This window comes from Hyla sarda, chromosome 1, assembly GCF_029499605.1.
Source record: "Hyla sarda isolate aHylSar1 chromosome 1, aHylSar1.hap1, whole genome shotgun sequence".
Classification (NCBI taxonomy): Eukaryota; Metazoa; Chordata; class Amphibia; order Anura; family Hylidae; genus Hyla; species Hyla sarda.
The window spans coordinates 612,042,619-612,069,194 of NC_079189.1; the positions used below are offsets into that span (position 1 = coordinate 612,042,619).

The 26,576-nt window shown below is 43.9% G+C and overlaps 1 protein-coding gene across 4 annotated transcripts in view; it reads right to left on the minus strand.

Moving 5' to 3' along the window:
* Nucleotides 1-2,396: 2,396 nt before the first annotated feature.
* LOC130297913 (oocyte zinc finger protein XlCOF7.1-like) overlaps nucleotides 2,397-26,576 on the minus strand; it is a 92,553-nt gene continuing 68,373 nt past the window's right edge. For 3 of the 4 annotated variants that reach the window (XM_056550773.1, XM_056550778.1, XM_056550787.1), the window contains exons 3-7: nucleotides 14,948-15,127; nucleotides 12,670-12,796; nucleotides 12,522-12,586; nucleotides 12,073-12,355; nucleotides 2,397-3,708 (exon numbers count right to left, since the gene is read on the minus strand). In XM_056550773.1, the coding sequence (XP_056406748.1) occupies nucleotides 2,747-3,708; nucleotides 12,073-12,355; nucleotides 12,522-12,586; nucleotides 12,670-12,796; nucleotides 14,948-15,127 (1,617 nt within the window). In that variant the 3' untranslated portion in view covers nucleotides 2,397-2,746. Of the gene's footprint in view, nucleotides 3,709-12,072; nucleotides 12,356-12,521; nucleotides 12,587-12,669; nucleotides 12,797-14,947; nucleotides 15,128-15,621; nucleotides 16,166-26,576 lie in introns of those variants that run through there. The other variant, XM_056550765.1, reaches the window with a different exon arrangement.

Genomic DNA, 26,576 nt, shown 5'->3' on the forward strand with positions numbered 1-26,576 from the left:
GTGACATCACCCCTGCTCTATACCTCTTCCGTGACAACACCCCTGCTCTATTACTCTACTACTATATACACCGCAGGAGAAATGCTAGCACAGGCTTCCAGTATCCGTATACACTGCTATATACACCGCAGGAAAAATGCTAGCACAGGCTTCCAGTATCCGTAGTTTCAGGTGCTGCACATCTCGTATCTTCACAGCATAGACAATTCCCTTCAGATGACCCCAAAGATAAAAGTCTAAGGGGGTCAGATCGGGAGACCTTGGGGGCCATTCAACTGGCCCACGACGACCTATCCACTTTCCAGGAAACTGTTCATCTAGGAATGTTCGGACCTGACACCCATAATGTGGTGGTCACCATCTTGCTGGAAAAACTCAGGGAACATTCCAGCTTCAATGCATAAAGAGGGAAACATCATCATGGAGCAATTTCACATATCCAGTGGCCTTGAGGTTTCCATTGATGAAGAATGGCCCCACTATCTTTGTACCCCATATACCACTCCACACCATCAATTTTTGTATTCCAACAGTCTTGGAGGGATCTTTCCAATGTGGGTTAGTGTCAGACCAATAGCGGTGGTTTTGTTTGTTAACTTCACCATTCACATAAAAGTTTCCTCATCACTGAACAAAATCTTCTGCGTAAACTGAGGGTCCTGTTCACATTTTTGTTTTGCCCATTCTGCAGCACCTGAAACTACGGATACTGGAAGCCTGTGTTAGCATTTCTCCTGTGGTGTATATAGTAGTATATAGCAGTGTATACGGATACTGGAAGCCTGTGCTAGCATTTCTCCTGCGGTGTATATAGTAGTATATAGCAGTGTATACGGATACTGGAAGTCTGTGCTAGCATTTCTCCTGCGGTGTATATAGTAGTATATATACGGATACTGGAAGCCTGTGCTAGCATTTCTCCTGCGGTGTATATAGTAGTATATAGCAGTGTATACGGATACTGGAAGCCTGTGCTAGAATTTCTCCTGCGGTGTATATAGTAGTATATAGCAGTGTATACGGATACTGGAAGCCTGTGCTAGCATTTCTCCTGCGGTGTATATAGTAGTATATAGCAGTGTATACGGATACTGGAAGCCTGTGCTAGCATTTCTCCTGCGGTGTATATAGTAGTATATAGTACTGTATACGGATACTGGAAGCCTGTGCTAGCATTTCTCCTGCAGTGTATACAGTAGTTTATAGCAGTGTAAACGGATACTGGAAGCTTGTGCTAGCATTTCTCCTGCGGAGTATATAGTAGTATATAGCAGTGTATATGGATACTGGAAGCCTGTGCTAGCATTTCTCCTGCGGTGTATATAGTAGTATATAGCAGTGTATACGGATACTGGAAGCCTGTGCTAGCATTTCTCCTGCGGTGTATATAGTAGTATATAGCAGTGTATACAGATACTGGAAGCCTGTGCTAGCATTTCTCCTGTGGTGTATATAGTAGTATATAGCAGTGTATACGGATACTGGAAGCCTGTGCTAGCATTTCTCCTGCGGTGTATATAGTAGTATATAGCGTTGTATACGGATACTGGAAGCCTGTGCTAGCATTTCTCCTGCGGTGTATATAGTAGTATATAGCAGTGTATACGGATACTGGAAGCCTGTGCTAGCATTTCTCCTGCGGTGTATATAGTAGTATATAGCAGTGTATACGGATATTGGAAGCCTGTGCTAGCATTTCTCCTGCGGTGTATATAGTAGTATATAGCAGTATATAGAGAAGAGGGTTGCATTGACAATCCAACACAATGGGCAGCACATTGAACACATTTTATAAGTGGTCAGAAACTTGTAAATAACTCCTGAAAGAATAAAGTTACTTTAAAACCAAGCATAACATTGTATTTCTTGTGAAATTCACAATAAGTTTGATGTGTCACATGACCCTCTTCCTATTGAAAAAACAAAAGTTGGATTCAAAATGGCCGACTTCAAAATGGCCACCATGGTCACCACCCATCTTGAAAAGTTTCCCCCCTCACATATACTAATGTGCCACAAACAGGAAGTTATTATCACCAACCATTCCCATTTTATGAAGGTGTATCCATAGAAATGGCGCACCTTGTATAAATGTTCCCCAACACCTATAGGACTTTGTATAATGTGTAAAGTTCTTCCATCAGAATAATGTCCTAGAAGCCAGAAGATAGAAGTGATTTTGTGTCTCTAATCTGGTCATGTCCTGGAATTCTTCATCACTGGAATAAGTCCCTTCTCTCTGAGGTGTTTGGGTCTCCAGTAGCAGCTCCCCATGGATTATGCCTGTTGGGTCTTCTCCATGAGGAGCAGTGAATATCACAACCATATATCACACTCTTTTCCTACCATGTAAACTATAGTGATGACATCGCTGGATCGGTGACTACGTTCTAAAAGAAAACTTTTATTAACAATTGGGAACAAGTTTGGAGATGCAGTATATGATATATGTATAAATGTCAGATATCCTATGTACATGGTTAATATATAGATAAATCGGCTTCTCTCCTTTGTGAGTTCTTGTATGTCTGGTAAGATGTGATTTCTCAGTAAAACATTTCCCACATTGTAAATAAAATGGCTTCTCTCCTGTGTGGGTTATTTTATGTTTACCAACATCTGATTTCTGGGTAAAACATTTTCCACATTGTGAACATGAAACTAACTTCTCCACTGTGTGAGTTCTTTGATGTACAAAAAGACTTGGTTTGCAAGTAAAACATTTCCCACATTCTGAACATTAAAATCACTTCTCCCCTGTGTGAGTTCTTTGATGTTTAGCAAGATTGGATTTCTGAGAAAAGCCTTTGCCACATTCTGAACATGAATATGGCTTCTCTCCTGTGTGTGTTTTTTTATGTTGAACAAGATTTGATTGCTTAGTAAAACATTTCCCACAGTCTGAACATGAAAATGGCTTCACTCCTGTGTGAGTTTTTTGATGATCAACAAGGCTTGATTTCATGGTAAAACATTTTCTACATTCTGTGCATGAAAATGGCTTCTCCCCTGTGTGAGTTCTCTGATGCTTCACAAGATTTGATTTAAGAGTAAAACATTTTTCACATTCTGAACATGAAAATTGTTTGACCCCTGTGTGGATTTTTTGATGTTTAACAAGACTGGATTTCTGAGTAAAACATGTCCCACATTCTGAACATGAAAATGGCTTCTCTCCTGTGTGGGTTCTCTGATGCATCACAAGATTTGACTTAAGAGTAAAACATTTTTCACATTCTGAACATGAAAACAGTTTGATCCCTGTGTGGATTTTTTGATGTGTTACAAGATTTCCTTGCTGAGTAAAACATTTCCCACATTCTGAACATGAAAATGGCTTCACTCCTGTGTGAGTTCTTTGATGTTGAACAAGATTTGGCTTATGGCTAAAACATTTCCCACATTCTGAACATGAAAATGGTTTCTCTCCTATGTGAATTTTTCGATGTTCAAGAAGATATGATTTGTGACTAAAACTTTTCTCACATTCTGTACATGAAAATGGCTTCTCCTTATTTTGCTGAACATCCTGTGATGAATGAGAAGACAGGACCTGTATATAAGGATGAGATGACAGATCTTGGCTGTGAAGGGCTGAGGGTGTATCTGGGATAATGGAATGTTCTTCATATGTATCTTGTGTGATATCATCATCTGCTTTATAATCTGAAGATATAAGATTCTCCTCTGATCTCCTGCTACAAGAATCTGCAGGGAATAACACAGATTTTATTTTTGGGTATTAAACTTAACCTCATATCGACCAGCATTTTCAGTTTTAAGGTGAAAAAAATAAATAAAAATAAATTAGCTAAATTTGTAGTGGTTTCGTGTATACGCCATTCACTTGGCAGTAACATTGAGGTGTCATCTTTATTTATAAGGCCAGTATGGTCACAAGAATACACAATTTGTAAAGTTTCCGTTATGTTTAATACTTTCAAAAATAAAAAATAAAATAGCTGTAAATCACCACATTCTGTCCCCTATGACTTTTTTAGTTTTCGGTGTATGGAGCAGTGTTAGGACAGATATGACTCTTTGATCACTTTTTATTCCATATAAAAAAAAAAACACACAATTCTATAATTCTCTTTTTATTTTTTCATTGATGCCATTTACCATGCCGGATTAATAACATTATATTTAACCCCTTAACTTCTTAAGGATGCAGGGCGTACATGTACGCCCTGTGTCTGCTCCCTCTTCTATGATGCGGCCGGAGGTGAAGGGTAGGATTGTTGGGGCCTCCTTCCTGTTGGAGAAGAGCTTAGTGATAGACCGCTTCCTTTGTGCATGTTTTCTTAGTGTTACACGTTTTCACTTTTTATTGCACTTTGGGTGATAGAGAGCACGCGCCTCGGCTCTTAAAAAAAGGCCACTCCAGGACCTTACTGTGCTTTTTCTTTATTGTCTTGGCCGTGTGTATATTGGGTCATTGTCATGCTGGAATATCCATTCACAACCCATTTTTTATGCCCTGGCTGAGGATAGGAGGTCCTCACCCATTATTTCATGCTGTGAAGTTGTCCTGTCCCCAAGGCTGAAAAAGCTTCTCCAAATCATAATGTTTCCCCCTCCATGTGTGACGGCAGGGATGATGTTCTTGGGTCATAGGCAGCATTCCTCCTCCTCCTCCAAACAGAGCGTTGAGTTGATGCCAACGAGCTTGATTTTAGTCTTATGTGACCACAACACCCAGTTCTTCTCTGAATCATTCAAATGTTCACACTGGCGGGGGCGTGGGTTGCATGGAGAGCTGAGCGGTCACACGTTGCTGTGCTCCTGCTAACCCACCTCTGTTTTATCCTGATTAATCACCCTTTCGGGCTCCAACTCACCTGTCCGGGGCTTTGTTGGATTGAAGAGCGCTGTAGGTGCCTGGGGAGCGCAGAAAGACGCTTGTGAGGACTCTGGCGGCTGCGGCCCTCATTGTGGCCGAGGATCTCTGCGGAGCTGCTGAGGTGTGCAGTCCTTGCTTGGGCCCGGGATCGGGGATCAGCGGTGAGATGATACGGAGGGGGGAACAGAGGTGGCCCTGATGCTGCAAGCGAGCTGAAGTGCAAGGGAGGAATGCCCTGTTGGTTAAGAGAGGTCTGCCATTAATGGTGCTTCGTGGGTGGAGACGGCAGTTGCCTGGGTAACTCCCGCACCCAGGAAGTGAAGAGAGCGAGTGAGTGTGTGGCCTCTGTCTGTGGATGGCTGCTGCTGAGGAAGGTGGGAGACGTTAACCCTCTGGTGTCCTCAACTGGATCTGGAGAGCTCTATTACGGCTGCTTGACCTGGGCACTGGAGAAGAGGTTAGGTGGTGGACCCCCTGCTGTGGTACGGCTGAGGTTTCCGGGGTGCGAGTTATCCTCTGAAGGGTATTGACTGTCTGCAAGCTGATTCTGTGGTGCCCATCTCTGCTTTATCTACTGTGCATCTCCTGTGCATCAACAGTTCATCTACTGTGACTCTGCTGTGCATTTACTGGCATCTTCAGTGTATCTGCTGTGACTCTGCGGTGAATCTGTGGTGACTCTGCTTTGCAACGACTCTGCATCTACTGTGCAGCCCCTGTGCATCTGCAGAGCTTCCACTGTGCATCCACTGTGCCTCTACTGTGCAACCGCTGTGCATCTGCAGCACACCTCCTGTGCATCTATTGTGCATCTACTGTGCATCTGCGGAACACCTGCTGTGCATCCACTGAGCATCTACTGTGCATCTACTGGGTAATCACTGTGCATCGGCAGCACATCTACTGTGAGTCTACTGTGCAACCTCTGTGCCTCTGCTGCGCATCTACTGTGCTCCACTGTGCATTAGCAGTGCCTCTTCTGTGCCTCTCATGTGCAACCACTGTGCATCTGCAGCACCTCTACTGTGCATGTGTTGCGCACCTACTGGGCGCCCATGGTGACTCTTCTAGGCTCCTACTGTGCATCTGCTGTGCAGCTACTGGGCATCTACTGTGACTCTTCTCGGGACTTTGTGGTGCTCTTCTTAGAACAAACAAGTGGCTGAGGCAGCCAGACAGTCCTCTGAAGATGATGTCTCCTCTGATGAGGGTCCTCCGCCTGCCGGTGAGCATGCTGGACGTAACTCTTGTGCTCCTACTTCTCTGGTCTCTAAGATTCCTGCCAACACTGCGAGAACTCTCAGTCAATTTAAAAGGCCCTCGGGGATGGCAGAGGGCTTGTCTCCTGCTCCCTCCCCACCCCCCTATGTTCCCCAGTTCCCATGGCTCAGAGAGATGCTGCTCCCCTTGCCACTCTGCCTGTCCTGCTGATTTGGAGGATCAGAAGTTTACGCAACTTTTTGCAGCATTCACATCCTGCCAAACAATGATGGTTTCCAAGGTGAAAACTCCGTCAAGACTTTGTGATACTTTGTCATGAGACTCAAAAGCTCTGTGAACGCACTGGTGAGGTCGAGCGGAGGGTCTCCACCATCGAAGACACTCTGTCACCTATCCTGGAGCAATTGATGACCCTGCAGCGACAGATTGTCTTTACTTGACAGGGCGGATGACATGGAAAATAGACTGAGGCGTAATATCCGCCTGGTGGGCCTGCCCGAAAAAGCTGAAGGTTCGGATTCTGTGGCCTTTCTGGAGTCCTTGCTCAAGGAATTGTTGCCGTCTGATACCTTCTCACCTTACATTAATGTAGAGAGGGCCCCATCGGATCCGGTTCGGCCTCCCCCCCAGGAGGCTCCTCCTAGACCATTCCTGGCAAAGCTTCCACATTATAGGGAAAGAGATGCTATCCTGAGAGCTGTGCGAATTAAAGGAGAAGTCCGCTTTAATGATACCAGGGTGGCGTTTTATCCGGACTTTTCTGTGGAGCTGCGTAACCAGAGAAACAAGTTCACTGAAGTTCGTAGCTGTCTCCGTACCAAGGGATATCGCTATCCCATGCTGTTCCCAGCCCATCTTCGTGTGGTGGATGGGACGAATACCAGATTCTTCACGTCCCGGCCGAGGCTTTGCAGTAGTGGGTGGATGCAGCTCCTGCTGCGGCTCCTCCGGACTGACCTGTTCAACAGATCCTTGGTCTTGCCTTACTGTGTTAGTTAGCGAGAGTAGGGAATTAGGATGTTTCTTTCCATTCCTATCCTTGAGTTCTGGGATCCCTTAGTGAGTTGGTCCTAGTTGTCTCTTTATTAGTTAGCTGGGGTTGGGTGTGTGGGAGGTTGCGGGACTGTTTAGGTCACTAGGACTTTGCTACCTCCGTTAGGCTAGTGTTACAGGGTCTATGTCCACACGAGTTTTAGTGTTAGACAGGGTATTGTTGGGGATGTATTGGTTGTGTTTTGCATTTGTATTTGTTTCTGTGTTAAGTCCCAGGGGAGTCCTTAGATCAGTTTCCCTTCCGGAAACTGCGAATGGAGTTTGTAGCTATGGAAAAATGGGGTCACTTAAAATCTTGAGCTGGAATGTTAGGGGCCTTAATTCGAAATTCAAGCAGGCGCTATGTCTGGATTTTGTTAAGAAGCTGTCCCCACATCTGATATGCTTACAACAAACCCATTTAACGGGTCAGAAAATACTTGCCCTAAAGAGGGCTTGGATAGAGAGGGGATATCATTCCACTTCTTCGTCTTCTGCGAGGGGGGTCTCTAACTTGGTAACTAAATCTCTTCCCCTGGTTATTGATCAAGTGGCTTGTGATCATTTTGGTAGGTTTGTGATCGTCCAGTGTTCCCTTCGCTCCTACTGTTTTCTGTTGGTGTCTGTGTATGTCCCCCCTCCGTTCCATGTTGAGGTCTTAGATGGTATCGTCCAAACTGTTAACATTTCCTTCTATGCCTGTTCTTCTTATAGGTGACTTTAATGCGGTCCCGGATCCTGGGGTCGATTGCACTGGTGCAGCAGACTCTGGCTCTCCTAGTCTCAACAATTGGAGTATGGCGATGTCCCTTACTGAGGTTTGGCGCTAGAAACAGCCTTCAGACCAGCTCTTCTCTTGTTACTCGGCGGTGCATAAATCATTCTCCAGGATAGATCTGGCTTATTCCTCCTCTAATCTTCTTCCTCTGGTATGCGATGTTTGCTACACTACAAGGAGGATCTCTGACCACTCAGCTCTTGTATTGTCCTTGGGTTTGGGCCCTTGTCAATCCTCCAAGCTCTGGTGGATGCATCCTGGCTGACTGCAGGAGGAGTTGGTGAAGGAATCATTGCTAGAAGCCCATCATTGTTTCTGGGAACATAATAGGTCTCACCCTGATAAGTTAGTTCAATGGGATACATATAAGCACATGTAAGGGGGCCTTTATGGCAGGGGTCAAAGGACAGAGAAGGTGTTACTCCGCTAGAGAGAGAGCGTTACAGGTTGAGATTGGGGCTTTGGAAGCGGAGGTAGTGAGGAACCCTTCCCCTGATAATGAAAAGTAAATGGTTGAATGCTCAAAGGGCTCTATTAATCCTTAAGAAGGAGAAGATTCAAAATAAAATGGTGGATAAGGAAGCTGCTTTATTTGAATTTGGGAATAAAAATGGTAGGTTGTTTGCATACCTGGCTAGGGAAAGTAGACCTGTCGCCGCTATACCCTGTATTAGGGGGGTTACTGGGACATTTGTAACTGACCCTGTTGATATTAAGAAATTGTTTCGGGAATTCTATAGTGGTCTCTATACCTCTCAATCACCGACTGTTCCGGCTGGTTTAGTGTCTTTTTTGCAAGGTTATCCTCTGATGCCTTTAAATGCGTCTCAGGCTGCTGTGTTGGATGCCCCCTTTTCTGATGAAGAAATCTCGAGGGCTATTGCTTCTCTTCCATCGGGGAAGACCCGGGGGCTAGATAGCATGATTGGTGACTGGTACAGGGTGAATGAGGCGCGGCTTATCTTTATTTTACAGAATCTCTTTAGCGTGGCCCTGGAGACTCCCTGACTCCATGAGGGAGGCCTTTATTGTGGTTCTTCCCAAACTAGGCAAGGATCCGATTCCTATAGGCCCATTTCTCTCCTTAATGTAGATATCAAACTTCTGTCCAAAGTTCTAGCTAATCGGCTGTGTGGGGTTATAGCCGCTGTCATACATCCTGACCAGACAGGAAGGGCCATGGATATTAATGTACAAAGATTGCACCTTAACATAGCTGCAGCAGATGGGGATGCCTCTGGGAGATATGTAGTTAGCCTAGATGTCTATAAGAATAAAATTAGGAGAAAAAAAAAAAAAAAGAGGACAGCGCCTCGTGTAATTCCATGAGACCGGTAAGTCCCTAGATACTAAGGTGGGATTGTGCTCACCTTTGGTAAACCTTGGGTTTATGCACATAACCTCTCCGTGTTGGGGTACAGATGTGCGATCTGAAGCTGCAGTCCTCTCATCCGGCCGGCGTCCTCGAGGGGGTCGGCAGTTACAGTAGGGGTATTGACACAAAATACAAAAGGACAAAATAATTTTACATAGTAAAAGACGCATTTCGGGAGTAAACGCCCCCTTTGTCAATTGTGAGACATTTTTCACAATTGACAAAGGGAGAGTTTACTCCCGAAATGCGTCTTGTACTATGTAAAATGATTTTGTCCTTTTGTGTCAATAAACCTTGATACTATTTACATCTGGACTTCTGTGAATTTTACCTGATCGAGCAGCACCATCGCAAGCTTTCCTCTTTTTTTAAAGTCTACCCCTAGATGTCTATAAAGCCATTGATTGTGTGGAATGGCTGTATTTGCAGGGTGTTTTGGGGGCCCTATGGTTTTGTCCTCGGTTCCAGGCGTGGGTACGGTTGTTATATGATAGCACTAGGGCTATGGTGCGCACTAATCTAAAGGTTTCTGGCTCCTTTCAGCTAGGAAGAGGGACGAGGCAGGGGTGTCCACTGTCCCCTTTTTTGTTTTCCCTGGCAGTTGAGCCCCTGGCTGTGGCTATCCGAGCATCTCCTTGTATTCATGGGGTACGTAGGGGTTCCTTGTAAAAAAAAGTGTCCATGTATGCAGATGATACTTTGGTTTACCTAGCAGATGTCCATGATTCCTTAGGGGCCTTGTTCGCTCCCCTTTAGGATTTTGGTTACTTGTTCCGTCTGAGGGTTAATTGGGTCAAGTCTTCCTTGATGCCGCTGTGTGTGATGGCCGGTCTCGTTCCCTCGCTTCCTCATGGGTTGCAGGTGGTGACTCACTTTAAATATTTGGGAGTGAAGGTTTCTGCATCTGTGAAGGACTATGTAAAGTTGAATCTAGATCTTGTGTTGTCATCTGTGATAGCTAAATTACAGGCCTGGTCCCCTTTACCCCTGTCTCTGGCTGGCAGGATTAATATATTTAAAATGATTTATCTGCCTAAGTTTTCATATTTGTTTCATCTTTCCCTGGTGATTCCCCCTAAGAGATTCTTTACAAGGCTGAGTGGCGCTTTGAGATTCTTTTATTTGCAGGACAAGCATCTGAGACTGGGTCAGGCGCTGCTCCAGGCACCCAAACTGAGGGGTGGCTTAGCTGCTCCTAATATGCATAATTATTTTCTAGCGTCTCAACTGGTGTATGCTGCCTGGTAAATCGACTTGGATCTGGCGAACGCTTCCACTGCTCTGGCGGGAGCTCTCATGGGTTTGTATGAAGCACTGACTAATACCCTGTACAGTTATACCCCTACTTCTAGGTTATTTTCCCCTGTTAAGACTGTGGCCGAGGTGTGGTCGGTGGTTTCAAGACGCTATCCACTACCAGTAATGTCTCCCAGGGCACCCCTGTGGGGAAATCCTCATTTTGAGCACCTGCAGGAGTTGGAGGCTGCCGGGTTCTGTAGCGCTCATTGAGTCAAATTCCCCATGCACTTGTTTAGGGAGTTTCCTGCTTTCCCTTCATTCCAAGAAACGTGTGACCGCTTCCATCTCATTCGGAGTGCCCAGTTTAGGTACTTCCAGTTGAGACATGCGGTGGCGGCACAGTTTGGCTCCCTTGATGCGACCCCGGCCTTTTCTGAAGTGGAGTTGCTTCTGGGTACAGCTGACCTCACTAAACCTTTGACACAGACTTATACATTATTGCAGTCGGCGGGTCCGGATCCATTTGAGTTGGCTTTTATAAAGTGGGCAGAGGATCTTCCTGATTTGACGGTTGATCAGTGGAAGGAAGTTGTTAAGACCTACTACCCCACGGTGGTTAGTGCTAGAGATCAGCTTATTCAGGTACGGTTTATCCTTTGTTTATATTACACTCCGGTTAGGCTATTCCGTATGGGTGTCTCTTCTTCAAATGTTTGTTTTCGGTGTCATGCGGATGTGGGTTCTCTTCTGCATGCTATGTGGAGTTGTCCTTGTGTGGAACCCTTCTGGAGGGAGGTGCTGCAGTTCTTGGCGGACCACTTGGAATTTCCTCATGTGTTTTCCCCTGTTGTCTGTCTGTTGGGTGTTATTGATGACTTAGCCTCGTGCTCCCATAGGCGCCTACTTATTCAGTTCCTACTGTTCTGTGCTCGGAAAGTTCTGATTATGGCCTGGAAGGATACATCCCCTCCTCCCATTGCACGATGGTTCAACCTAGTTAACAAATATGTTCTGTTGTACAGGATGCTGTATATTAGTCGCAAGTGCCCCAAGAAATTTGATAAAATCTGGATGCCCTGGTTTCTTATAGGAGAGTGGGTTGTCCCTTCGGAACGAGTTGGTTCCCCTGGGTAGGTTGGTTGTCTCTATCTTGGGCAGGAAAGTTGGGGGTACCGGGAATGTGTGGGAATGTGTATGAGTGTGTGCATTGTCTGTGTTTCTGTTAAGTGTTTTGGTGTCAGCCGGGGGTAGATATCCTTGATTGCTTACTTCAAGGGTGTTGTACTGCTGCTCATTTGCTCCTGTTTCTTTTTTTGAGGGTGATGGGTCTAACTCCGGCTGTATGTTGTTTTATTTTTGTATTGTGTTGCTAAATCATTAAAGTTATTAATAAATACTTTTAAAAAAAACAAATGTTCACTGGCAAACGTAAACACAACCTGTACATGAGCTTTTTAAAGCAGGGGCACCTTGTGAGGTGAGTCCTTTATGTTTTATCTCCTATAACTTCATACACAAAATTACTGCAACCGGTGACAGAGAGAAATCTCTAATTATTCCCTTTATTTAGTAGTTACTACTCACCTGGGCAGTTACCTGTAGGAGTGTTCTCCTTATACTGCTCACCACCGCTCACATCTGTGTCTTCTTCTTCCTTTATATCTGTAGCATTAATATAGATCAGATCTTTTCCTGTAGGAATGTCCTCCTTATACTGCTCATCACCACTCACATCTGTCTCTTCTTCTTCCTTTATGTCTGTAGCTTTAATATAGATCAGATTTTTCCCTGTAGGAATGTCCTCCTTATACTGCACATCACTGCTCACATCTGTCTCTGGAACATTAATATAGTTCAGATCTTCTCTCTGATTCATAAGATGTGGAAGAAATATTGCAAAAGTCATTAGACAGTAGGATAAGTCATGTGGGATGTTATAGATGAGCAGGAGATGAGGAGTCATGGAGGGTGAGGGGACTGACCACAAGAGCTTCACAGCCCTTCTACAGATCATAGGGAATATCTCCATCTACCTGATCATCCTGTGGAAGAAGAGGACGGGGACACCTCTCTGGTGCTGTTCTCTTACTGGATCTGACTGTAGGGAACACATACAGAGACTGAATTCATTCTTTACATACAAATAATGAGAGGACGTGTGTATATAGTCATGTCTATTACCTGGTGATGTGAGGGGCTGCTGATCCTCCATCATCACCTGATCCTTGTACTGATCCTTGTGTCCTTCTACATACTCCCACTCCTCCATGGAGAAATAGACCGCCACGTCCTGACACCTTATAGGAACCTGACACATAATGATACAGTCATCACCCCGACCCCTCCAGTGGTGTTACTGTATAATGTCCCAGCATTCCCAGCAGTGTCACCTCTCCAGTCATCACCAGACCCCTCCATTACTGTATAATGTCCCAGCATTCCCAGCAGTGTCACCTCTCCAGTCATCACCAGACCCCTCCATTACTGTATAATGTCCCAGCATTCCCAGCAGTGTCACCTCTCCAGTCATCACCAGACCCCTCCATTACTGTATAATGTCCCAGCATTCCCAGCAGTGTCACCTCTCCAGTCATCACCAGACCCCTCCATTACTGTATAATGTCCCAGCATTCCCAGCAGTGTCACCTCTCCAGTCATCACCAGACCCCTCCATTACTGTATAATGTCCCAGCAGTGTCACCTCTCCAGTCATCACCAGACCCCTCCATTACTGTATAATGTCCCAGCAGTGTCACCTCTCCAGTCATCACCAGACCCCTCCATTACTGTATAATGTCCCAGCATTCCCAGCAGTGTCACCTCTCCAGTCATCACCAGACCCCTCCATTACTGTATAATGTCCCAGCATTCCCAGCAGTGTCACCTCTCCAGTCATCACCAGACCCCTCCATTACTGTATAATGTCCCAGCAGTGTCACCTCTCCAGTCATCACTAGACCCCTCCATTACTGTATAATGTCCAGCAGTGTCACCTCTTCAGTCATCACCAGACCCCTCCATTACTGTATAATGTCCCAGCATTCCCAGCAGTGTCACCTCTCCAGTCATCACCAGACCCCTCCATTACTGTATAATGTCCCAGCAGGGTCACCTCTCCAGTCATCACCAGACCCCTCCATTACTGTATAATGTCCCAGCAGGGTCACCTCTCCAGTCATCACCAGACCCCTCCATTACTGTATAATGTCCCAGCATTCCCAGCAGTGTCACCTCTCCAGTCATCACCAGACCCCTCCATTACTGTATAATGTCCCAGCATTCCCAGCAGTGTCACCTCTCCAGTCATCACCAGACCCCTCCATTACTGTATAATGTCCCAGCAGTGTCACCTCTCCAGTCATCACCAGACCCCTCCATTACTGTATAATGTCCCAGCAGTGTCACCTCTCCAGTCATCACCAGACCCCTCCATTACTGTATAATGTCCCAGCAGTGTCCCCTCTCCAGTCATCACCAGACCCCTCCATTACTGTATAATGTCCCAGCATTCCCAGCAGTGTCACCTCTCCAGTCATCACCAGACCCCTCCATTACTGTATAATGTCCCAGCAGTGTCACCTCTCCAGTCATCACCAGACCCCTCCATTACTGTATAATGTCCCAGCAGTGTCACCTCTCCAGTCATCACCAGACCCCTCCATTACTGTATAATGTCCCAGCAGTGTCACCTCTCCAGTCATCACCAGACCCCTCCATTACTGTATAATGTCCCAGCAGGGTCACCTCTCCAGTCATCACCAGACCCCTCAATTACTGTATAATGTCCCAGCAGGGTCACCTCTCCAGTCATCACCAGACCCCTCCATTACTGTATAATGTCCCAGCAGTGTCACCTCTCCAGTCATCACCAGACCCCTCAATTACTGTATAATGTCCCAGCAGTGTCACCTCTCCAGTCATCACCAGACCCCTCCATTACTGTATAATGTCCCAGCAGTGTCACCTCTCCAGTCATCACCAGACCCCTCCATTACTGTATAATGTCCCAGCAGTGTCACCTCTCCAGTCATCACCAGACCCCTCCATTACTGTATAATGTCCCAGCAGTGTCACCTCTCCAGTCATCACCAGACCCCTCCATTACTGTATAATGTCCCAGCAGTGTCACCTCTCCAGTCATCACCAGACCCCTCCATTACTGTATAATGTCCCAGCAGTGTCACCTCTCCAGTCATCACCAGACCCCTCCATTACTGTATAATGTCCCAGCAGTGTCACCTCTCCAGTCATCACCAGACCCCTCAATTACTGTATAATGTCCCAGCAGGGTCACCTCTCCAGTCATCACCAGACCCCTCCATTACTGTATAATGTCCCAGCAGTGTCACCTCTCCAGTCATCACCAGACCCCTCCATTACTGTATAATGTCCCAGCAGTGTCACCTCTCCAGTCATCACCAGACCCCTCCATTACTGTATAATGTCCCAGCAGGGTCACCTCTCCAGTCAGCAGCTCCATCATCTTGTTGATAAGTTCTCGGATCTTCTGTTCATCCATTTCCTCATGTATCAGGGAGTGAGGTGGGGGCCCCGGGATTGGGCTCAGGGTTCTTCCCCATCCTTCACACACAGGGGCCCGACAGCGCCCACTAGAGGACTTCTTCACTACTGTGTAATCCTGTGTATGGAGAGACACATTAATATCACTACATACATTCCCAGAATCCCTCACCTCTCCAGTCATAACTGTTATTACATAGATAAGAATGAGGTCATGTGACATCACTCCCAGAATCCCTCACCTCTCCAGTCATATCCATCTGTTATTACATAGATAAGAATGAGGTCATGTGACATCACTCCCAGAATCCCTCACCTCTCCAGTCATATCCATCTGTTATTACATAGATAAGAATGAGGTCATGTGACATCACTCCCAGAATCCCTCACCTCTCCAGTCATATCTATCTGTTATTACATATATAAGAATGAGGTCATGTGACATCACTCCCAGAATCCCTCACCTCTCCAGTCATATCCATCTGTTATTACATAGATGAGAATGAGGTCATGTGACATCACTCCCAGAATCCCTCACCTCTCCAGTCATATCCATCTGTTATTACATAGATGAGAATGAGGTCATGTGACATCACTCCCAGAATCCCTCACCTCTCCAGTAAGCAGGAAGAGTATCTGTAGGGTGAGGTTTATGATCCTGTCGGCCATCTTGTTCCTGTCTCTCTCCATGGTTGATGGGTCATCCAGGAGAATTCTCTTATATAGAAGATATCAGCAGAGGATCCTGGATTGGAGAAACCTGAAGGGAAGAAGAGGAGATGATGAGAAATGGCGGCTGCTAATAGAAACAACAACAGACGGAGAAAGAGACAAATACACAGAAAGTTCTGGATCTTGTGATCTTCTTCCTTAAGTCATAAAACCTTGTGGACCTGAAGGGGTTAATAGTAATGTCCCCTCCCCCAGCGCTCCTGATGTCACCACAACCGTATATACCTCCACCTGCAGACTGTACAGGAGCCGTGTGCTTACAGGACCTGCGATGATGTCACCGTCATGTGATCAGTCACATGGAGGAGGAGGAGTCACATGATCAGGGGCTGCTGCTCTAGGCTCATCTGCTCAGTGTATGCAGGACTCTGCTGTGCTGGTTGTGATCGCTGCTGGATGAGCTGAAGTTATGTGTATGCAGCAGAGCTGTGTGTGTGTGATGTGCGTGGTGCAGAGCTGTGTATGTGTGTGTTATATATGTCTGCAGCAGAGCTGTGTGTAATGTGCATGTAGCTGCGCTGTATGTGTACACAGTAGAGCTGTATATGTGTAATGTACATGTAGCTGAGCTGTATGTGTACACAGTAGAGCTGTATATGTGTAATGTACATGTAGCTGAGCTGTATGTGTACACAGTAGAGCTGTATATGTGTAATGTACATGTAGCTGAGCTGTATGTGTACACAGTAGAGCTGTATATATGTGTAATGTGCATGTAGCTGAGCTGTATGTGTACACAGTAGAGCTGTATATGTGTAATGTGCATGTAGCTGAGCTGTATGTGTACACAGTAGAGCTGTATATGTGTAATGTGCATGTAGCTGAGCTGTATGTGTACACAGTAGAGCTGTATATGTGTAATGTACATGTAGCTGAGCTGTATGTGTACACAGTAGAGCTGTATATGTGTAATGTACATGTAGCTGAGCTGTATGTGTACACAGTAGAGCTGTATATGTGTAATGTGCATGTAGCTGAGCTGTATGTGTACACAGTAGAGCTGTATATGTGTAATGTACATGTAGCTGAGCTGTATGTGTACACAGTAGTGCTGTATATGTGTAATGTACATGTAGCTGAGCTGTATGTGTACACAGTAGAGCTGTATATGTGTAATGTACATGTAGCTGAGCTGTATGTGTACACAGTAGAGCTGTATATGTGTAATGTACATGTAGCTGAGCTGTATGTGTACACAGTAGAGCTGTATATGTGTAATGTACATGTAGCTGAGCTGTATGTGTACACAGTAGAGCTGTATATGTGTAATGTACATGTAGCTGAGCTGTATGTGTACACAGTAGAGCTGTATATGTGTAATGTACATGTAGCTGAGCTGTATGTGTACACAGTAGAGCTGTATATGTGTAATGTACATGTAGCTGAGCTGTATGTGTACACAGTAGAGCTGTATATGTGTAATGTGCATGTAGCTGAGCTGTATGTGTACACAGTAGAGCTGTATATGTGTAATGTGCATGTAGCTGAGCTGTATGTGTACACAGTAGAGCTGTATATGTGTAATGTGCATGTAGCTGAGCTGTATGTGTACACAGTAGAGCTGTATGTGTGTAATGTGCATGTAGCTGAGCTGTATGTGTACACAGTAGAGCTGTATATGTGTAATGTGCATGTAGCTGAGCTGTATGTGTACACAGTAGAGCTGTATATGTGTAATGTACATGTAGCTGAGCTGTATGTGTACACAGTAGAGCTGTATATGTGTAATGTACATGTAGCTGAGCTGTATGTGTACATAGTAGTGCTGTATATGTGTAATGTGCATGTAGCTGAGCTGTATGTGTACACAGTAGAGCTGTATATGTGTAATGTACATGTAGCTGAGCTGTATGTGTACACAGTAGAGCTGTATATGTGTAATGTGCATGTAGCTGAGCTGTATGTGTACACAGTAGAGCTGTATATGTGTAATGTACATGTAGCTGAGCTGTATGTGTACACAGTAGAGCTGTATATGTGTAATGTACATGTAGCTGAGCTGTATGTGTACACAGTAGAGCTGTATATGTGTAATGTACATGTAGCTGAGCTGTATGTGTACACAGTAGAGCTGTATATGTGTAATGTACATGTAGCTGAGCTGTATGTGTACACAGTAGAGCTGTATATGTGTAATGTGCATGTAGCTGAGCTGTATGTGTACACAGTAGAGCTGTATATGTGTAATGTACATGTAGCTGAGCTGTATGTGTACACAGTAGAGCTGTATGTGTGTAATGTACATGTAGCTGAGCTGTATGTGTACACAGTAGAGCTGTATGTGTGTAATGTACATGTAGCTGAGCTGTATGTGTACACAGTAGAGCTGTATATGTGTAATGTACATGTAGCTGAGCTGTATGTGTACACAGTAGAGCTGTATATGTGTAATGTACATGTAGCTGAGCTGTATGTGTACACAGTAGAGCTGTATATGTGTAATGTACATGTAGCTGAGCTGTATGTGTACACAGTAGAGCTGTATATGTGTAATGTACATGTAGCTGAGCTGTATGTGTACACAGTAGAGCTGTATATGTGTAATGTACATGTAGCTGAGCTGTATGTGTACACAGTAGAGCTGTATATGTGTAATGTACATGTAGCTGAGCTGTATGTGTACACAGTAGAGCTGTATATGTGTAATGTACATGTAGCTGAGCTGTATGTGTACACAGTAGAGCTGTATATGTGTAATGTACATGTAGCTGGGCTGTATGTGTACACAGTAGAGCTGTATATGTGTAATGTGCATGTAGCTGAGCTCTATATGTGTAATGTACATGTAACTGAGCTGTATGTGTACACAGCAGAGCTGTATATGTGTAATGTGCATGTAGCTGAGCTGTATGTGTACACAGTAGAGCTGTATATGTGTAATGTACATGTAGCTGAGCTGTATGTGTACACAGTAGAGCTGTATATGTGTAATGTGCATGTAGCTGAGCTGTATGTTTACACAGTAGAGCTGTATATGTGTAATGTGCATGTAGCTGAGCTGTATATGTGTAATGTACATGTAGCTGAGCTGTATGTGTACACAGTAGAGCTGTATATGTGTAATGTACATGTTGCTGAGCTGTATGTGTACACAGTAGAGCTGTATATGTGTAATGTACATGTAGCTGGCTGTATGTGTACACAGTAGAGCTGTATATGTGTAATGTGCATGTAGCTGAGCTGTATGTGTACACAGTAGAGCTGTATATGTGTAATGTACATGTAGCTGAGCTGTATGTGTACACAGTAGAGCTGTATATGTGTAATGTACATGTAGCTGAGCTGTATGTGTACACAGTAGAGCTGTATATGTGTAATGTATATGTAGCTGAGCTGTATGTGTACACAGTAGTGCTGTATATGTGTAATGTGCATGTAGCTGAGCTGTATGTGTACACAGTAGAGCTGTATATGTGTAATGTACATGTAGCTGAGCTGTATGTGTACACAGTAGAGCTGTATATGTGTAATGTACATGTAGCGGAGCTGTATGTGTACACAGTAGAGCTGTATATGTGTAATGTACATGTAGCTGAGCTGTATGTGTACACAGTAGAGCTGTATATGTGTAATGTACATGTAGCTGAGCTGTATGTGCACACAGTAGAGCTGTATATATGTAATGTACATGTAGCTGAGCTGTATGTGCACACAGTAGAGCTGTATATGTGTAATGTACATGTAGCTGAGCTGTATGTGTACACAGTAGAGCTGTATATGTGTAATGTACATGTTGCTGAGCTGTATGTGTACACAGTAGAGCTGTATATGTGTAATGTACATGTAGCTGAGCTGTATGTGTACACAGTAGAGCTGTATATGTGTAATGTACATGTAGCTGAGCTGTATGTGTACACAGTAGAGCTGTATATATGTAATGTACATGTAGCTGAGCTGTATGTGCACACAGTAGAGCTGTATATGTGTAATGTACATGTAGCTGAGCTGTATGTGTACACAGTAGAGCTGTATATGTGTAATGTGCATGTAGCTGAGCTGTATATGTGTAATGTACATGTAGCTGAGCTGTATGTGTACACAGTAGAGCTGTATATGTGTAATGTACATGTAGCTGAGCTGTATGTGTACACAGTAGAGCTGTATATGTGTAATGTACATGTAGCTGAGCTGTATGTGTACACAGTAGAGCTGTGTGTAATGTACATGTAGCTGAGCTGTATGTGTACACAGTAGAGCTGTATATGTGTAATGTACATGTAGCTGAGCTGTATGTGTACACAGTAGAGCTGTATATGTGTAATGTACATGTAGCTGAGCTGTATGTGTACACAGTAGAGCTGTATATGTGTAATGTACATGTAGCTGAGCTGTATGTGTACACAGTAGAGCTGTATATGTGTAATGTACATGTAGCTGAGCTGTATGTGTACACAGTAGAGCTGTATATGTGTAATGTACATGTAGCTGAGCTGTATGTGTACACAGTAGAGCTGTATATATGTAATGTACATGTAGCTGAGCTGTATGTGCACACAGTAGAGCTGTATATGTGTAATGTGCATGTAGCTGAGCTGTATATGTGTAATGTACATGTAGCTGAGCTGTATGTGTACACAGTAGAGCTGTATATGTGTAATGTACATGTAGCTGAGCTGTATGTGTACACAGTAGAGCTGTATATGTGTAATGTACATGTAGCTGAGCTGTATGTGTACACAGTAGAGCTGTGTGTAATGTACATGTAGCTGAGCTGTATGTGTACACAGTAGAGCTGTATATGTGTAATGTACATGTAGCTGAGCTGTATGTGTACACAGTAGAGCTGTATATGTGTAATGTACATGTAGCTGAGCTGTATGTGTACACAGTAGAGCTGTATATGTGTAATGTACATGTAGCTGAGCTGTATGTGTACACAGTAGAGCTGTATATGTGTAATGTACATGTAGCTGAGCTGTATGTGTACACAGTAGAGCTGTATATGTGTAATGTACATGTAGCTGAGCTGTATGTGTACAGTAGAGCTGTGTTCAAGCTTTATTCAGTCCATAATAAAAAGTTAATACAAAAAGAAGGAAGAGGTGAAAATGTACAAAAAACACTGAAGCGTTTGTCAAGGTAAGGCATAGTAGATATAACATTTAGCCCGAATAAAAGTAGATACCATTAGAATATGAACACTCCCCATTCTTACATTTCCAATGGTCAAAAAATTAACCCTATACTTGATAGAAGGTAAGGTTCATAAAAAAATGGTTTCTTTCATTAACGCAACCAAATGTAAAATGTATACTCCAGCGTGACCAATGGCATATATATACAAAATAGTGAGTATATGTAATAGTTTCTCATATTATAACCACTACAGGTGTATTTACATTCTCCAGAGTATATCAGCAGCAAATATATGCAGGGCGGGGAATATATATGTAAATCAATAAAACTGGAGACATCAAAAGCATCCCATAAACAATGTACGGTAATATAAATTCATACCACTGTACCTAATAATGTAACATTGTGTCGGAACGATTATTTAAACCTGCTGGTGGCGCATGTGCCAAGTTTGATAATCCAGAATGTTCCGTGAGCTAACAGCTTGCTTCTCCATTACCCGTAAGGTCGAGAGGTTTCCCTGCATGATGTTCCTGAAAATGTCGGAACGCACCCGAAAGCGCACGTGTGTGAACAAGGCTCTGTGCGCGCCCCTGCTAAATGTTCAGAGATCAGTGTCTAAGTTTGCGGGAGGTAAACCCAACATATTGTGCAGTTAATGCAATAGATCACATTCACAAGAGATATAGGTATTAATAGAATATGTACAATTTGATGAAATGAAAGATGAAATCTCTTGAGTTTTGCACAATATATGTAGCGAGAGAGATTAAAGCCAGAGGCCAAACAGGAACAACAAATGTTATCAGGCAATTCTGTGACCTTTGCTAGATACACAAAGCACAAATTGGACCAAGCAAAAGAAAGAAAAACATAGGTAGTACCTCAAACATAACTACTTAATGCGATGCGTTTCTCCCTCTAATCGTGGTAGGTTCATCAGGGACGGGATAACATATACACAGTGGACACAGATAAGACAGTTAAACAGTAAGATGAACATATAAAGCAGGACACCATAAATAGACTTATTGCTTTCTGTGACATCACCCCTTTTATATACTTCTTCCCGTGACATCACCCCTGCTATATACCTCTTCCCCCGACATCACACTTGCTATATACCTGTTCCTGTGACATCACCCCTGCTATATACCTCTTCCCGTGACAACACCCCTGCTCTATACCTCTTCTCGTGATATCACCCCTGCTCTATACCTCTTCCCCTGACATTACCCCTGCTCTATACCTCTTCCCCTGACATTACCCCTGGTCTATTCCTCTTCCCCTGACATTGCCCCTGGTCTATACCTCTTCCCCTGACATTACCCCTGCTCTATACCTCTTCCCCTGACATTACCCCTGCTCTATACCTCTTCCCCTGACATTACCCCTGGTCTATTCCTCTTCCCCTGACATTGCCCCTGGTCTATACCTCTTCCCCTGACATTACCCCTGCTCTATTCCTCTTCCCCTGACATTACCCCTGGTCTATACCTCTTCCCGTGACATCACCCCTGCTCTATAGCTCTTCCCGTGACATCACCCCTGCTCTATAGCTCTTCCCGTGACATCACCCCTGCTCTATAGCTCTTCCCGTGACATCACCCCTGCTCTATAGCTCTCCCCGTGACATCACCCCTGCTCTATAGCTCTCCCCGTGACATCACCCCTGCTCTATACCTCTTCCCGTGACATCACCCCTGCTCTATACCTCTTCTCGGAACATCACCCATGCTCTATACCTCTTCCCGTGACATCACCCCTGCTCTATACCTCTTCCCATTTTTTCTTTCTGACCACAGTGCTCTCTGCTGACACCTCTGTCCATATCAGGAACTGTCCAGAGCAGGAGAGGTTTGTTATGGGGATTTTCTTGTATTCTGGACAGTTCCTGACATGAACAGAGGTGTCAGCAGAGAGCACTGTGGTCAGACTGAAAAGAATTCCAGAAAGGAATACAATTTCCTGTGGAGCATACAGCAGCTGATACTGAAAGGATTAAGATTTTTAAATAGAAGTCATTTACAAATCTGTTTAACTTTCTGGAGCCAGTTGATTTAAAAAAAAAAAAACTTTTCCATCGGAGTACCCTTTTAACATAGACTTAGATCTGTCTTTCGCTCTATATGTTCAGTCCGTTTCACGTTCTTGTCACTTTCACCTAAAAAACATCTCCAGAATTTGCCCTTTTCTTACTGTTTGTCAGGGGTTTTGCTCAGGTCACAATGAACCAGAAAGACACGAGTCTCTATTTTGCCACTGGCGGCCATCTTTAAGCAGGTTCATGCAAGGTACAACTCTAAATTCTTAAATAATAAATGTTATGTTATTGAGTATAAAATAGTCCATTCAAACAGGTGTGAACTGTTAGTGGCCTCTCACATATACATATATTTTATATTCACACTCTGCATATAATTACCTACATACAGTATCAGCCATGAAACTCTTAAGACTTGTTATTCGAACATCTAAAGGAGTTTGAGAATAATGAAATAGGGTTGTTATTCTATTTTTCTTCATAAATATTCCTTGAATTAGAGGATCACACCATATATAATATATTTTAAGTGGAACCCAGGACCAACTGCACCAGCATATGGTCTCACAAGGGGTCTGAGGATCTCCTCTCGGTACCTAATGGCAGTCAGGCTACCTCTGGCAAGCACATTGAGGGCTGTGCGGCCCCCCCAAAGAAATGCCACCCCACACCATTACTGACCCACCACCAAACTGGTCATACTGGAGGATGTTGCAAGCAGCAGAACGTTCTCCACGGCATCTCCAGACTCTGTCACATGTGCTCAGTGTGAACCTGCTTTCATCTGTGAAGAGCACAGGGCGCCAGTGGCGATTTTGCCAATCTTGGTGTTCTCTGGCAAATGCCAAACGTCCTGTAAGCACAACCCCCACCTGTGGACGTCGGGCCCTCATACCACCCTCATGGAGTCTGTTCCTGAACGTTTGAGTGGACTGGATGTCAATCAGTGTTGCTTCCTGAGTGGACAGTGTGATTTCACAGAAGTGTCATTGACTTGCAGTTACATTGTGTTGTTTAAGTGTTTCCTTTATTTTTTTGAGCAGTGTATATCAAGGCCGAGCATTGATCAGACAGATAGGAAATTAAAAAACAAAAGGACCTTCTGTGGAGCATACAGCAGCTGATAAGTACTGGAAGGATTAAGATTTTTTAATAGAAGTAATTTACAAATCTGTTTAACTTTCTGGCACCAGTTGATTAAAAAAAAAAATAATGTTTTTCCACTGGAGTACCCCTTTATTCCTGTGAACGTAATTGGTATTCTACCAAACTGGATTTAAAGAGTACTTGTCACCAAATAAAACATTTAATATAGAGTTCCTTGTGTAATTAGCAGACACTTTCCCATTCACTCGCTTTTAAAATTATCAACATAACTATGTTTAAAATGTAATATACAAAATGGCAACTAGGTGGCTCTGTTTTGTTCCCTGACACAATTAATGCAGTGAGTTTGGTCTCCTCCCGGCCTGGCAGGAGACCAAACTCAGGAAGTGTTTCTCTGCACAGAGCTCAATTGACAACTGCACAGAAAGTGAAAGCTCCACAGATTCTCACAGACTGACAGCTGAAGGAGAGCCTCACTGATAGCAACACAGATTGAAACATGCACAGAACCTGAGGTCTTCTATTCATTACAATGCTGCAACCGTGTGAGGGCAGACGTGATCCCCCAGCAGGCTTCAGTGATGTCATGCCTGCTTGGAAACACCATCTTTATCCTGTTGGGAAATTGCACTTAAAGCTCTGAAATAGTTTTTAAGGGCAGGAGGGGTGTTAGGAGACGTTAGGAAACATAGCCTGAGGTAGTTGAGAACAGTTTATTTGGTGACAGCTACTTTTTAATTTCTCTTGAACTGGATTAACCAATTGTTCCCAAGAACAGCCATAGACGCCAGGTTTAGAAGATCCTTGTCCATGTCAATTACGATGGAGCAGAGTACATACATACAAACTATTCCCGATGGAGATTTTACTACTAGTGATGGTCATATAGGGTTATTCTTGGGATAGCCCCCTTGTCCGGGTGAGTCGCAGGCTGAATAACACTAAATCCAGGAGAACTGTATATCTATAACCTGCTGGGGTGAGCAACTATGTGCACCCACTCTGCTCTAAATTCATGTGACCTTGCCACCTTTGTCTTGTTTTGCTTTTACTAGTCATCCTTGTATTTTGGTTGTAACCCAATTTCTCTCGAGTAAGAAAATACCTCACATGTGGATTTAAAGTGCTCTGTGCGTGCACTAGAGGGCTCAGAAGGGAAGGAGTGACAATGGGATTTTGGAGAGCGAATTTTGCTGAAATGGTTTTTGCGGGGCATGTCACATTCAGGAAGCCCCCATGGTACCAGAACAGCGAAAAACACCCAACATGGCAATTTGAGAAATTACACCCCTCAAGGAACATAACAAGGGGTGCAGTGAGCCTTAACACCCCATAGGTGATTGATGAATTTTCAATAAAGTTGGACATGAAAATGAAAAATTAAATTTTTTTCACTAAAATGCTGATGTTACCCCAAATTTTTCATTTTCACCAGGGGTAATAGGTGAAAATATCCACCAAGATTTTAAACCCCATTTCTCTTGAGTAAGGATATACCTCATATGTGGATGTAAAGTGATTTGTGGTGCACTAGAGGGCTCAGAAGAGAAGGAGTCACATTTGGCTTTTGGAGAGCTACATTTTTCTGAAATGGTTTTTGGGGGGCATGTCTCATTTAGGAAGCCCCCCCATGGTACCAGAACAGCGAAAAACACCCCACATAGCATATTGTTTGGGAAACTACACCCCTCAAGGAACGTAACAAGGGGTACAGTGAGCCTTAACACCCCACAGGTGTTTTACGACTTTGCGTTAAAGTTGGATGTGAAAATGAAAAATGTTTTTTTTTTTTTTTTTTACTAAAATGCTGGTTACCCCAAATTTTTCATTTTCACAAGAGGTAATAGGTGAAAGTCCCCCAAAATTTGAAACCCCATTTCTCTTGAGTAAGGAAATACCCCATATGTGGATGTAAAGTGATCTGCGGGTGCACTAGAAGGCTCAGAATGGAAGGAGCGACATTGGGCTTTTGGAAAGCGAATTTTGCTGAAATGGTTTTTGGGGGAATGTCTCATTTAGGAAGCCCCCAAGGTGTCAGAACAGTGAAAAACACCCCACATGGCACACTATTTGGGAAACTACACTCCTTAAGGAATGTAACAAGTGGTACAGTGAGCCTTAACACCCCACAGGTGCGTTGAATTTGCGAATTTGCGTTGAAATTAGATATGAAAATAAAAAATTTCACAAAAATGCTGATGTTACCCCAAATTTTTCATTTTTACAAGGGGGTAACAGGTGAAACTGTCCCCCAAAATTTGTAACCCCATTTCTCTTGAGTAAGGAAATATCTCATATGTGGATGCAAAGTGCTCTGTGGGAAGGAGCGACAAGCATTAATTTTTCACATAAATTTGTTTTCCCCCTTGTCCTAACAGCAGCACAAGTGTTTCTGCCCCTGTGAAGCTGGCAGGACGGTGGAATTTTTAAATCCGCCCAAGCAATTAAACTTTAATTAGCCCCCTATATAAGGCCTCCTCCCACAGGCCACATTGCTTAATAACAAGAAAAATAAAAATAAATAAATAACTAAGGGCAGGAGATTTGTGTGCTGCTGTAAGGAATAAGGGAAAACAAATTAACGTAAAAAATTAACTCTTCCCTTTCG